The sequence below is a fragment of the Eucalyptus grandis genome, chromosome 6 (assembly GCF_016545825.1).
Source record: "Eucalyptus grandis isolate ANBG69807.140 chromosome 6, ASM1654582v1, whole genome shotgun sequence".
NCBI classification, from domain to species: Eukaryota; Viridiplantae; Streptophyta; class Magnoliopsida; order Myrtales; family Myrtaceae; genus Eucalyptus; species Eucalyptus grandis.
Window position 1 is genome coordinate 44,510,252 of NC_052617.1, and position 13,939 is coordinate 44,524,190.

General features: G+C 38.7%; 1 protein-coding gene across 2 annotated transcripts; it reads right to left on the reverse strand.

Moving 5' to 3' along the window:
• Nucleotides 1–7,340: 7,340 nt before the first annotated feature.
• Nucleotides 7,341–11,709, reverse strand: LOC120294696 (G-type lectin S-receptor-like serine/threonine-protein kinase At4g27290). Of its 2 annotated transcripts, XM_039315098.1 has the most exons (7): nucleotides 10,083–11,709; nucleotides 9,804–9,938; nucleotides 9,053–9,183; nucleotides 8,618–8,825; nucleotides 8,221–8,458; nucleotides 7,986–8,136; nucleotides 7,341–7,916 (listed from the first exon to the last, which is right to left on the reverse strand). In XM_039315098.1, the coding sequence occupies exons 1-7, from the start codon at nucleotides 11,503–11,505 to the stop codon at nucleotides 7,626–7,628; spliced, it is 2,577 nt and encodes an 858-aa protein (XP_039171032.1). In that variant the 5' UTR covers nucleotides 11,506–11,709; the 3' UTR covers nucleotides 7,341–7,625. The 2 variants fall into 2 exon arrangements, with proteins under 2 accessions (XP_039171032.1, XP_039171033.1); XM_039315099.1 differs by lacking the exon at nucleotides 7,341–7,916 and having other exon boundaries at nucleotides 8,001–8,119.
• Nucleotides 11,710–13,939: the final 2,230 nt, after the last annotated feature.

Here is a 13,939-nt window from a genome sequence, read left to right on the forward strand (position 1 = left end):
ATAGACATCTCTAATTGATTCTCTCCTTCTTCTAGGTTTTTTTTTATCTTGTTTTAGTTGAGAAAACAAATAAATGGATTATTAGAATGGAAAAAAAGAAAAAAATAGTAGGGAGTTAATCCTATTATACACGCACGAGACAAAATTAGTCAATAATGTCAAAAAATTACAAATATATACATATATCAATATATATATATATATATATATTTGGTTGAAAAATTACAAAATAATTAAATAATTGAGATGTAATTTATTTTTTAAAATATATATGTGTATATCGGTTCGATCCAACTAGTTGGGCAGACGGTTCCACGCTTAGAATCGGGAACCGGATCGACTCCTATGGGGAGTCACCGGTTTCAGTCTAGTCTGGTGTGGTCCGATTTTGGGCGGTCCAAGCGGTCCTCAATTCTTTTGCACAACTTTACACGCTAGGGTATGGTTGCTCATTCCATTTGACTTGCTAATTTTTTAGGTTTTCGGGTGGCCGCAAGTTGGATGAGAGTGTATACATTTCCATGAGGACATTTGGGAGAGGACACTATAAGTTGTATATAGCTCTCATTTTAGTGTCAGATATTTTCGCTAGATCACTTGAGTGCCAATTTTTTTTAAAACCGATTTTTAGTGCCAATTCTGATATGTTTTGTCAGAAATCTGACGTGACATCCTTTTTATCAATATCTTAAGTTGATGTGGCTTGCCGAAAGTCTGAATTAGCATAAAAAGCCTAAAGTGACGTCGTTTAACCAGTTTCATTTACCTGTATAACCCAGAATGACGTGGTTTAACTTGTTTTACGATTGTCCTTCTGTCGCCTTTGTTTCTCACTCGTCCACGTCATTTGTTCTTTGCAAATCGGGTGAGATCGAACTTGGCTCGCACGTTACTGGTCCCTCGTGATTGGAACACGTCACTCCGTCCCACGAATGGATCTAATGGCTAGAATCCAGACTTTCGCTTTGGTGGATTTTCTTCTTTCCCTTGAGATTCCATCATATCTTTGTGTGTGTGAGGCAACACTGAGGTCTCGTCTTCAACTGTTGTGATCTCACTGAAGAGTATGGTGGTGCTTGGCATGGTGGGCGGTGGCTCCATGGGCGGCGGTGGAGAGGATGGTGAAGGAGGAGAAGTGTTGCTCTTTAATTTTGCCCTGTTTTTCCTTGTTTCTCGGGAATTTCCATCACCGAGTTCAACCGTTGGATTCAAAGTTTAATCGTGAGCAAATTGTGACAAAATGAGATTCATTCATGACAAATAGAGATGATTTAAGACTTTGCATACCATGTTTAGGCTGAGAAATACATTCAAATCAAGTCCAAGGTTTACATTTTAAAACGCCTAGCATGTGTTCGACTATTTGCCTGAATGAGCTGATAAAGTTGTTTTCATGAAATTGATGTTCAGAGTTAGGGTCGATTCGAGATTTCTTCCTTGATAATTAAAACTATGTCTGAATCGGTGATTCCCTATGGTTTTATGGCATGTCCTTCGATTGCCAGCCCTGACCGCGGATGAGCATCTACGTTGGAGTCCCAGCCCATTTTCCAGCGAAGCCCACAATTTAAGGCTGTTAAAGTTAGATCCCTATTAGCCGCAAAAATGGTGACCGGGGTGATGTTTTGGCGATGGTCTGGTGATTGGTAGCCAGGTTGGTCATCACAAGAAACAACGAGGGGCAAAAGAAGAAAATAAAAGAACAAAATTAAAAAAAAATTGAAAAAAAAAAAAAAAGATGTGGAGGAGAGGAAGAGAAATGTACATATGGAAATGCCATGTGTACCAGTTTTTTTTTGAAAAAAAAAGGCCAACTCATATTAAAATTTTAATTAAAAAAGCAATGTGTTAATTTTGATTGAAATTTCGTCGTTGACATTTATAGTGGTCTTTTTTTTTTTTTTTTCTAATTTGATATCTCGAGTGAATCGACGAAAATTTTTGACACTAAAGTAAATGTCGTACATGACTTATGATACTTCTAGTGTCATTCTCCTAGACATTTTGACAATGAGATTTTTTTTTTTATATGAGTTGTTTATGTTTGAGTTTGCTGAGTTTAGTTGTGAGTTGGAGATGTACATATTCTTTTGTTGGTTTTTATTTGAGATTTCATCTTTCGAATGAAATTATGGTTGCATTATTACCTTCTTGTTGATTTCGGGGTGTAACACTAAGAAGTGTATTTGTCAGATAATCAAAACTCTGCCGCAGAACACTTCCATCCGCATCTCTCACCACGAGATTTCCCGAATTCAATAGCTTTGTAAACGGATTACGGGCATGTACGGTCGAGTTGAGGACCAAATTTCGCTTCTGTTTCCGTCCAGAAGGAAACTTTAAGGTACCCGACGAATTTGTGAGGAGCGGCTCCATTGGCAACCCATACTACTGTCCTTGTCAGTTCTTTTGTACAGTGTAACGCAATATTGCTTCAGGGGATCAACAGGGCTGAAGAATCCTAATTCAAATGTCTCACCGGCGTAAACTAAGCCATCGCCATATTTGTAGTCATGGTACCTTGTTTACATTGAAAATAGGAGCAGTATACAACAAAGAGGAAAGAAGACAACACATGAAAAATATCGCTGATGCTGTCATATTTGTTCCCTGAGTAGCTGATGGAGACCAAAAGGATGGCAGAATGCGGAAGAACAAATGACTCTTTCAAGTGGGGAAAATTACCAAAAAAGTCATAAACTTATTGCAATTGTGTCAATTCAATCCCAAACTTATTTTTTTTTTAACCAATTGAGTTATAAGCCTTTTACAATTATTCCCGATTAATCTATTCGGCTAAAATTGGCCTACCAGCACTGACATGGCAACCAATCGGCGCAAGAGACCTTCTCTTAATAATATTTTATTTTGAATTACTTTATTAATTTTTATCCTTTCATGCTTTTTTTTTCATTCTCTTTTTTCCTCCTCTCCCTCCTTCCTCCTCCTCTCTCCTCCTCCCTCCTTCTTCCTTTGGCTCCAGTGATCGGCCGAGAGGGGAGGGCTGGTTAGTCGTCGGACCGAGACGGTCGGACGAGCCCTCACCAGATTTGGCGAGGGGGCCTCACCATCACCGGGTCTAGCAAGGCGAGCCTGGCCGGATCTAGTGAAGCCTCACCTCGCCATTCGGCAAGCTTGCGTCCAACGACGACGGGGCTCACCAACTAGTGAGACGAGCTCGCCAAGCCGCCTCCGTCCGACGACCAGCTAGCCTAGCCAATCGCGAACTAAAAGAAGAAAAAGGGAGTAGGGAGGAAGAAGGAAGAGGGAGAAGGAAAAAAAATAAATATTTTAAAAATTAATAAAATATTATTTAAGAAAAGGTCGTCGGCATCGGTTAATCGCACGTCGAGCCAACCGGCCAATTTTATTTGGATGGATTGATTGGGAATAATTGTAAAAGGTTTATAACTTAATTGATAAAAAAAATAAGTTTATGACTAAATTGGTACAATTATAATAGATTTATGATTTTTTGGTGATTTTTCCTTTCAAGTGTTTTTAACTTTTTTTTTAAGTACTGGATATCCCATTACCATTATCAATTGTATCAAGTCATTGGAAATGTCCACTACTTCCTAGTCATCACGCCAACGGAGTTGCCCATCGTAACATTTACTTCACAATCCCTATCTTCCAAGTCATTGACAAACTGAGAAGCCCAACCGAAGCAACCATGACTGAAAGACTAGGTGACCTATATATTTAATCAAGCAATTCCTAGTAATTTAAAGAAGGGGCATTTTCAAGATTCCCACAATCTCGGGTTAAATTTTTAAGGTTGAATGCAGGTGATGCACGTACCTGCAGTTAGATTAAACGGCAAAGTTACCAAAATAAATTCTAAAGCTATTACAATTATACTAATTCAATCCTGAATCTTTTTTTTTATTGGGCTAAATGTGTCATGAACCTTTTATGCTTGTGATATTTCAGTCCCTCCGATAAATTTTGGCCAACCTATCTAACATGGACACCGATCGTCCTACATGGACAAAACTACCTTTAGCAAGTCACCGAGCCAGCAACTAGCTAGAGGAAGAAGGGAGGGAAGGAAAAAAAAAAATTTAAATATTTAAATATTATTAAAAATTGTTAATGTTAGTGCTAGTGGCACCATGTAGGATGGCTAGCATCCATGTCGGTGCCAATCACCGGCTGACCAAAATTGGCTGGATTGATTAGTTTGACCCAATTCCAAAATGTTTATAACTCATTTAACCAAAAAAAAAAAAAAAAAAAAAAAGGAAATGAATTATAGGTTTGGGAACTTTTTGGTAATTTTCCCTAGATTAAACTATGGAGAAGTTGGCTCATCTCGAAGCAGCTCCTCAACAATGCTCTTGCACAGACAAAAGTGCACCTCAAATGCCAAAACTTGGTATAGGTAAACACACAAGTGTCAAAATTTCCAAAAAATATATTTAAGTACCAAAATCGGAGCAGAAATGTACACATTGAGCGTGAATGATAATCATTCTAGTCATAAATTGATTTCTGGAAGAGAAATTGATTTTTTTTATTTTATTTCTATTCTTAGATGAGTTTCTAAGCAAAAATATGTGTTTGATAAAGACATAAAATTTCTATTTTTAGAATATAAATTCATTTGATAACAACATAAAATTTCCCTCTCTCAAGCGGCAAACGGCAACCAACAACGATGACTAATGGCGAGGCTAGCAATTGGCAATCGTGGCCCGGCAATCGACGACAGCCGAGGAGTGGCAACAGCTGGCGTAATGGACTAGGAAGTACCGACATTTTCTGGAAGGCTTCATATCATGTCGAATACTTCAATACGTGTTCGACACTCTTCAATAATTGGTCAACATTTGTTAACAAATTTGACACTTGGTCAACTTTTCCAATACTCTTCGACACTCGAGTTGAAATTCTAATATGTGAGTTTCTAATATGTGATTCCAACATGCGAGGTCAATAATAACAAATTTCAATAAATGATAATCAAAATGTATATATATGTGAAAAATAAAATAAACAAAAATAAAAATAGTAAATGGGAGAAGAAAAAAAAAAAACCTAACCTTCCTTTATCTTCGACTCTCACTTCCTATGATACATAATTTATCCTCAATTTTTTTTCTCTTTTCTTCCGACGTGTCGACATGCGAGTCCGAATGTGAATTGCTTTTTTTCTCCAAGTTTTATAGATTATTGGAATGAAATTGAATTTGTCAAATTGAAACAATTAATGATATTAATAAATGACATATTAATATTTTTAGTGTCAATTTATTCTAGGCTTTTATTATTATTTATTTGTTTGTGAATTTGAATCAAATTAATAAAAATGATAATTTATTATGTCTATATAAAAATATACATTTAATATACAACGTGTCCCAACATGTCGGAATTCTCTGCTTTTTAAGAAATGATGTATCAACGTATTGTGTTGTGTGTCGGGTGATGGTGTCGATGCTACTTAGATGAAGGATGGGTGACTAGCTAGTAGCAAGGACGAACGATGAGAATAGTTTTTTTTTTTTCTCAAGACTGTTCCAGAAATAGAGAAGTAAAAAAATTACTTCGATTTCTGTTCTAAACCTATTTTTAAAATAAAATCTATTTCAAAAATAGAAAAATGAAAAATTTTTACGAAATGGAATTCTATTCCAAAAACAAGTATGGAATAGAAAAGTAAAACTGGAACAGAAATAAAATGGTTATTATGCGTGCTCTTTGAATACCAATGGCAATAATTTCCAACCAAACTACGATGTGGCTTCTTCCAATGAATTTTTTTTTGCGATGTGGCAATTTTTCAAAAAAAAAAATTATCCACATGATGCTGATGTAGCTAGACAAGCCCAAAACAACGTTGGTTTGCCCTAAAATTTGATTTTTAATATAAATGTTAACTAAGTTAAATTAAAAAAAGGGAGGAAGCATCATTTAACAAGGGCCTCCACAACCCTTGATGTCGCTGCTCCATCGTCACCAAAAAGGGCTGGTGACCATGGGCTGTGGGTCGATTGGGGTCACTAAGCCCTAGCTAGTGGTTGGGGACCATGGCCGATCGTAGGTGAGGGCCTGCAAGCCCTCCCTTAGAGCCTTAGCCAAAAGGGGCCAAGGGCCACTACTGGCTATGGCAAGGCTGGGCAATGACCCCACCCTAGCTAGTAGCGGCCCTTGGCTTGATCTGGGCAAGGGTCAACGACCCTTATCGAATATGGAGGAAGGCCACGACTATTCAACCCAAATATGGGCGAGGGCCTACAATCGGCCAAGGTCGTCAGCCGCTGGCTAAGGCCCAACAACCTTAGTTGACCTCGGCTGTAGAGGCTCTCACTAAATGCTGCCTCTCTTTTTTTTTTTAATTAATATTTATATTAAAAATCAAATTTGGGAGCAATACGACGTTTTATTGGGATAAGGAGTGCTCAGAATGTTGAAGAGTCACATAGACCAATTTTATCATTAAAATAATGTCATGTTGGATTTTTTGCGAGCATCGTCGAAATTGGCACTTGAGTGTCCAATTTTCACAAAAAGTGGCACTTATGTGTACTTTTTGGAAGTTTGGGTACTTATATGTCCATCCGTGCCAAGTTTTTGCACCTAGGATGTCCGGCCCTCCTCTTGCATAGTAAGAATTATCCAGAGTTGATGTTAATTGTTCTCAAACCCGGAAACAACTTAATTCCACATTGGTGAGTCTCCCCGGTCTTTTAGACTCCATTCGCAGCTAATGAAAGTTTGGTTTCCATGTGCACACATTCTTTTTTTCATCGACAGTCGTTAATAGAACCAAACTTGGCAGTGCATGCGCTAGCCCAAACTACTGGTGAGTTTGGCAGGTCTTCAAGGTCGCCAGTTTTAGGGCCGAGGTGTCTGAGCTCCCAATTCCGAGTTTAAAATCAGGCACGGTTCAAGATTCTAGCCATGCAAATGACCAACTTGGCCGTGCACGCTCCCAGCCCAACCTACTTCCTATCTTTCCAAAAAACGGGTGACTATTCCCTTATTTCTATTTAGAGTGAACTAGGACCCTATTTAGTTCAAATATCAACGTTACCCAAATTTTGGTATGAAACCGGCATAGACCAAGTTATGTGCCGAGTCAACCGAGTTCCGAAAAAAAAAAAAAAAACTACTAGTCATGTTGACAACTATGAAAGAAAGAAAGGTAAGGACGTCCTTGACTTGGCCTGCGTGCATTATACCTAGCCCCTATTAAAAAAACTTGATTTCAATCTCAACAAAGAATGCCATCATTCTTGAAGGGAAGTGATTTTGATGGTGATAGGGAACTCAATCAGACAGAAACTTGCTCTCTGAAGTCAAGATTAAGTGCTGAACTTATGGAAGATACAGAGTTGAAGAGATTTTCTTTTCTGGGCCAACGATGCAGAGTTTTCGGGGGAAGATGCCCTTGAACGGGAACTCTTGGCCTTTCTAATACAAATTTGTAAAAGAGGATGTCAGAATCTATAGATCTAAAGACATTCCATGCACATTCAACCTGCAGCCAAATGAGAGATGCGTATTTTCGGAAGTATAGCTAGAGGAGGACATTGAAGAACTTTTACTTCGATTTTCCACACGGGAGTGTATGGCTCACAGAAAGAGAAAGAATGCAAGTCATGGCCATGACTCTCTTATCGAGCATATAACACTGTCATGGTCATTTCGTTTGGTTGACTTTGTGAAGTGTTTTCTTGGAGTAGATTCCTTTCATTGAAAAACCCTGGCTCTTTTGGAAGAGGCAATTCGATGTCGCTCCCTAGCATCATAACAACAGTGGACATACTCGGCCTATCATCAGGGCATCGCTGCACGCACAATAGGCCAATATGAATAGAGCGCAATGCTTCAGAAGTACTGCATGAGTTCTCAACCAACTGGTCAAGCAACTGCATGGACCTGCCTTCTGTGAATAGTCTCCAAGCCTGACCACATTGAAACCAACAATTAGGAACAATTCTTTGGCTGGAAGGTGAACAATATTATGAACTTACATGTCCAAGAAGATTATGATCGTGGTCTGGATGATGAAACCCTCTGTTTCTCTTCCCGCTTACAATCTCGAGCACCAATACACCATAGCTAAAGACATCAGATTTTGTTGAGAAAACTCCATCAAGAGCATACTCTGGAGACATGTAACCACTACAGAAATTGATGTATTGAAACCATCAGTTTGAAAGCGAATTGAGCACAGAGGTCATCACTTTCTGCATTAAAAGTACTTACTATGTTCCAACCACTCTGTTAGTATTTGCCTGTGTCTCATTCCCTGTGAAGATTTTAGCCAAGCCAAAATCAGAGATCTTAGGGTTCATCTCATAATCTAACAATACATTGCTAGCTTTCACATCTCTGTGAATGATCCTGAGTCTGGAATCTTGATGAAGGTAAAGAAGCCCCCTAGCAATCCCATTGATGATGTTGAAACGAGTTGACCAGTCCAGTCGCTTCCTCTGCATTGGACCTGTCAAAAATTCATTTCCCATTAGTAAACTCTGCACGGTTTGTAACTTACGAGGAGTAAGGCATCAATTTATTCATTTGCTAATATGCTACTTTAGTGACAGTATTTTGGAGCTTTCACAAAATTCGTGCTTCTAAGGAATTGAGAAAGTAAGCAGACCAAAGAGAAATGAGTCCAAGCTCCCGTTGGGCATGAATTCATAGATCAGAAGATTTTCTTCCTCAATGCAACATCCTAAAAGCTTCACTAGGTTCCGGTGTTGCAGCTTGGAAACATATAGAACTTCATTTTTAAACTCATGCAGCCCTTGTCTTGAGTTCCTTGACAGCATCTTCACCGCAATTTCTTGACCATCCCTCAGCACACCCTGCATATGGTCAACTTGTTTAGTGAAAATAATTCCCGGCCTACTCTTTCTCTCGCTAGAATTCCACTCACAGTAACCAAACATTTTGGGATCAAGTTATTCAGCCTCTCATCAACATATTCAGGAATCTTAAACAAATTATGCAAAGGCAACAGCGAAGGCACTACTTTACAATCCTCAAATAGCAACAATGTCCTTCTCGAGAATAGCATGCACAATTTTAGTACCTTGTAGATAGGTCCAAAACCACCTTCTCCGAGCTTATTATCGGTCGAAAAGTAATTGGTCGCAAGAGCTACTGTAGACAAGTCAAATAGTGGCAACTCAAGATCCTCCTTCGGGTTTTCACAGTTGTCTCCTGATTCAAAACTGTCCCATTTAACTGGAGCACAAATTATACGAAATTGATTTGCAAATATCTATGGGTGGCTTCTGCATTAATTCAGATTTCCTTCAATCATGATGCAACAAAGGCATGCTAATAGCTAAATATGAAAGCATTGAATTGTGAACATAGTAGGATAATATGATCGCGATTGCTAGTGGTTTGTCATCGTTTCGCACATCTGACACTGACATACAAATGCCTTGAACAATTTGGTTGAGACTGACTGACTTTGTCAGCTCATCATGGAATCTTTTAGTGACCTCTCATTGGTGATGTGGAATAGTAACATAAAATAAATAGAAAATCTTATAACTGTTGGGCTTGGTGAGGATGAATGCTGAATGTGACATGGATGCAGAATCCCCTCTAATGATAGTCTAATTGGAAAAAAAAAAAAAATCACTTATACAAGAGGGTGACTAATGTAATGAACACGAGACAAGAAATTCTTGTGCTCAATAATAGAATAATTACCGGGAGGTCTTGTAAAATACCTACTTGTAAGTGACGAAATGACTAATGTAAAAACCGGAAATGATCAGAACCAGAATACAAAATCTGACAGCACTGTTTCATAAAGTACGGTTTACCTTCAGGAAGCTTCAATTTCTTCTTCTTGCATTGTAGAACACAGATGGTGAGAACCAGTATGAGGAAAACAGACCCGAAAGAAACTGCCAAGCCCATGACCAGCTTATGCTTCTTTTGGTGTGACGACAGTAAAGCTAAGAGAAGAAGCAGGAGCACAGAGGATCAGGAATAAGAACAAGGTATCACTGATATTGCAATTCTCTAAGCTCTCCCTCAAAGATGTGTGTCCATTTTTCTCTTCAGTATCCAGCAAATTCATGTCTATAATAAATGAATACCTGATTCTGACGCAGCCATCCTGATGTAGAGGTCCTGCCCGTTGTCGCTGTACTCTCTAATGTCAATCAGCTCGCTGAACCACAGCAAGCAGCCACTTCCTCCATCTCGGATGTTTAAGTTCGAATAAGCCATACAGGAACAATTTTTCATGCAAACTACTTTGCATTCTTGAAGATTCATGCTCTCGTTAAACCAGGAAGACCGAGTATCCGGCAATTTTAACCAAGAATACTTCACAAATATGTCCTTTTCACAATCCAACGGATTTCTCCTCACACACCCATTTGACCAATCCAAAACATCCCATTCTTGAGAAACTCGGGGCACAAAGCCTTTCAAGCACCTACACACTGGGGAACTATTGACCCTACAGCTACTATAGGCACCGCACGATGCATAGTAGTCACATTGGTCTATTGGTTCGGCGAGGTAAAGCGTCCAACCCTGCGTTCGGTCAATCCAAGTGAATCGCTGTACTATGCCATTGGTCAATGTCAACCTGGAAATGACCGAACTGCTGAGGAGCTCGTAGTGATAGTACATCTCTTCCTCATTTAACACAAATTCATACCTGTAGTATGGGTTTGGAGTTAAATTAGGCATGCCACTAAATCGAAGACCATTCCATGGTCCTGACCTGAACTTGATGTCAGAACCCTGCTTCAATAGTTCTTGTGGGTAGCCATTCGGATCAATTAGAAGCGTGAAGTTGCCTGGAGAAGGATCATCGATGCTCTTCCATGATGTTAAATAACGATTGAAGCCTGATGTTCTATTCCATCCGAACTTCATACCGGCTAGAAGTGTATCTGTAGGATGGTCAAAACTCTGCCACAGGAAATTATTGGGATCACTGCCTTCTGCATCTCTCACAACCAGATTTCCTGAATCCAAGAGCTGCGCAACTGGATTACGCACCGGTATTGACGAGTTTGACGACCAGACATCACTTCCATTCCCATCGAGAAGGACGAGACTTCCATGGCTGGTAACCCTCAAAGTCCCTGATGCGTCCGCAAGGGGTGCAACTCTATTTGCAACCCACACTATTGTTGTGGTTATTTTCTTGTACCATATTCCCAGATATCGCTTTGGTGGATCCCCCCTACTGAAGAACCCCAGCTCAAATGTCTCACCAGCAGAGATTAGGCTCTCGCCGTCTTGAATTGACTGATTTGTTGTTATGGTATCTAGTGCATTGGAAACAAGGGCATTACAAGAGAAGAGAACAAGACACATGGAAAGTGCCACAAAATCTTTCATACTGCTTGAAGTAGTCAAGTTCTCAAAATCAGCGAATCTGCTGAGTGAATAAGAAGACGGAAGAAAGGGAGAAGAGAGATCACTGAAGAATGAAGACCCTTGCAATTTCAAGGCTGATCTGGAGCCACAGGCTTTTTCTGTAAACTGATAAGAAGCCATCGGAGAAAGCCGCTAAGTTCCAAGTCAGTGCACCAATAAGACCGCTAACTGTGACATCTACATAAAAAGTCCGAAAATTTAATACGCTATTGACTTAGACTAATTCCAACTTCCTATTGATTGCCAATCCTGACTCATTGAAAATCTCGTAATCTTTTTTGTGCAACATAAATTTTTATATCTTTAAATGAATTCACGACAAACTGCATTTGAATTATGAAAGAAGAACAAATATAAATACGACATGTCCAACCAGAACATGATCAATTAATAAAAATTTGCAAAAAAGAGTAGAGAAAGAAAATATTAAAGTTTAACGATTTTTTTTTTCTTTTTCACTTTTGTGCTATAGATGTAAGAATGAGATTGTGCTCCTGTCATTACGCAATTGCCTGAACTTTTAGGGCGTATTTAGTAACCATTCTGTTCCCAGAAAACAATTTTTGTTCAAAAGTCATTTTTTTTGTTATGTTCCCAAGAACAATTTCCAAGTTTTTGAAAGCGCTTGGTAATTATCTAAAATTTTTATTCGAGATAGAAATGTGTTTGGTACAATTCTTAATTTTTTTTTTGTTTCTTTTAATTTTTTAATACTTCTATAATATTTTTCTTATTTTTCTCTTTTTTCTTTTTCTTTTTTCTTTTTCTTTTTCCTTTTCTCTTCTTCTTCCTCCTTCTTTGTGGCTAGTCATCGGCCCTCACCGGCGGTGGCGGCGGCGGTAGCCGACAATGGTCAATGACAAGCTAGGAGGAAGAAAAGAGAAAAGGAGAAAAGAAAAAAAGAAGAAAAATAAGACTTGATTCTAGGAATTGTTCCCAAGAACAAGAAGTAATTTTTTTTTCTACTTCTTGATTTTGTTCTAAATCTATTTTCGGGAACAAAAAATAGATTTTTATTTTCGAGAATAAAAAATTACCAAACGGATTTATGTCCTTTTTTTGTTAAGGGGAATAAAAGAATAGAATCAAACACTATTTGAAATAAAAACAAATAGGCCCTTATTGGCTAGTTGGAGGACTATTTTTGCCCCCCTTATGAAGTTAACTTGCCTTATTTAAAGTGTAATATTGCGGTGTTGACTAGTCAACTAGTCAAAAAGCAAAAACAAAATGAAAACGTAGAGAGAAGAAAGGAAAAGAAGAGGAAAAGTTCAAACTCAACGAGCCAAATTAAGTACATTTTGCAATGTTTGGTAAGAATTCAAGTCCTTAGTTCATATAATCGAGTAATTTTCAAAGTTATGCTATATATTTAAGGGAAAATTCCAAATAAAAGTCCGAAATGCTATTAATTTTTTAAATAAGAGTTTGAAGTTGCCATGTCAATTGTAACGAAAGACCTGGCCTCATCGGCTAGCAAAAGGCTAAGGCTAGCACTCCCGCCTATGATTGCCACCCCATTGCTGGTGGGGTGTCGGCCATGGCCGATGAGTTCGCGGGCGCCTCACCAACCCCAGGCCCTCACGAGAATCGGGAGAAGGTTGCAACATTCTCCCATATCTAGGCTAGGGCCACGACCTTGGTCGGCCAGCCCTCGCCAAGATGCTGGTGACCTGCCAACCATGGCCAGTGCCCACCTACGATAGGTGGCAGCCATAGGAGAGGGAGCCTGCCTACATTTTTCTTTTTTCTTTTTAGTTTTAACTTTTTTGAGTTTTTTTAAAGGAAAATTGAAAGAAAATAAAAACAAATAAAAGATGAAAATGCTTTTGACCAGCCGGTGAGGTTAAGTCTTTTGAAACTAATATGGTCACTCCCAGATCTTTATTTGAAACAAAATCAACTTCATGCCCTTATTTGAAAAAATGAAGACACTCCATGCCCTATTTGAGACTACCGAGGTTAAGTCATTCTTTGAGACTAAGATCTCTATGTAAGTGCTATTTGAAATAATGTCTACTTCATATTCTTATTTAAGAAAATGAAGAAACTTTAAGATCTCTATGTAAGACTACCTCGGACATTTGACACCCTTCTGGTTAGAGACCGCGATCATTTAGATTGTTTTATTTTCAAATCAGATAGAACAATAGATATCTGACATGAAATGAAATCTTCAGCAAGTTGCATATTTTCAGATTCTTCAGCCATTGCACAACATGGGGCCTGCATAATTATTTTTGGTCGAACCGATTCCATCATTCCAGGCATTTCTCTTTCAAGCAACTAGTCATTTGGCCCAGTGACAAGGGTGGGTCGAGGGGTGGAGTCGAGGTCAGGGTCAGATTCAGAACCTTTTGAATGGAAGTTTATGCAGGAAAAAAGGGTAGAGGTTGTTTTTATATAGCTTTATTTACCCAAGAAAAATCAAAGTAGGGGTTTGGGACATTGCATAAAATTTGCAGCAAGCTGAGGTACATACGGTTTTAAATTCTTAGCCATGGTGAACCTTTGTCTCTAAATTCTACGCGCCGAAATAAATGCATATAGAGAA

What these genes read in the sequence shown, in the direction of transcription:
- LOC120294696 (XM_039315098.1), bottom strand. Translation starts at nt 11,505, where the DNA reads ATGGCTTCTTATCAGTTTACAGAAAAAGCCTGTGGCTCCAGATCAGCC. An exon ending in GAAATTGAAGCTTCCTGAAG is followed by an intron (nt 9,184 to 9,803) that starts GTAAACCGTACT and finishes GTTTTGAATCAG; the next exon opens with GAGACAACTGTGAAAACCCG. An exon ending in GTTTTGGACCTATCTACAAG is followed by an intron (nt 8,826 to 9,052) that starts GTACTAAAATTG and finishes GACCATATGCAG; the next exon opens with GGTGTGCTGAGGGATGGTCA.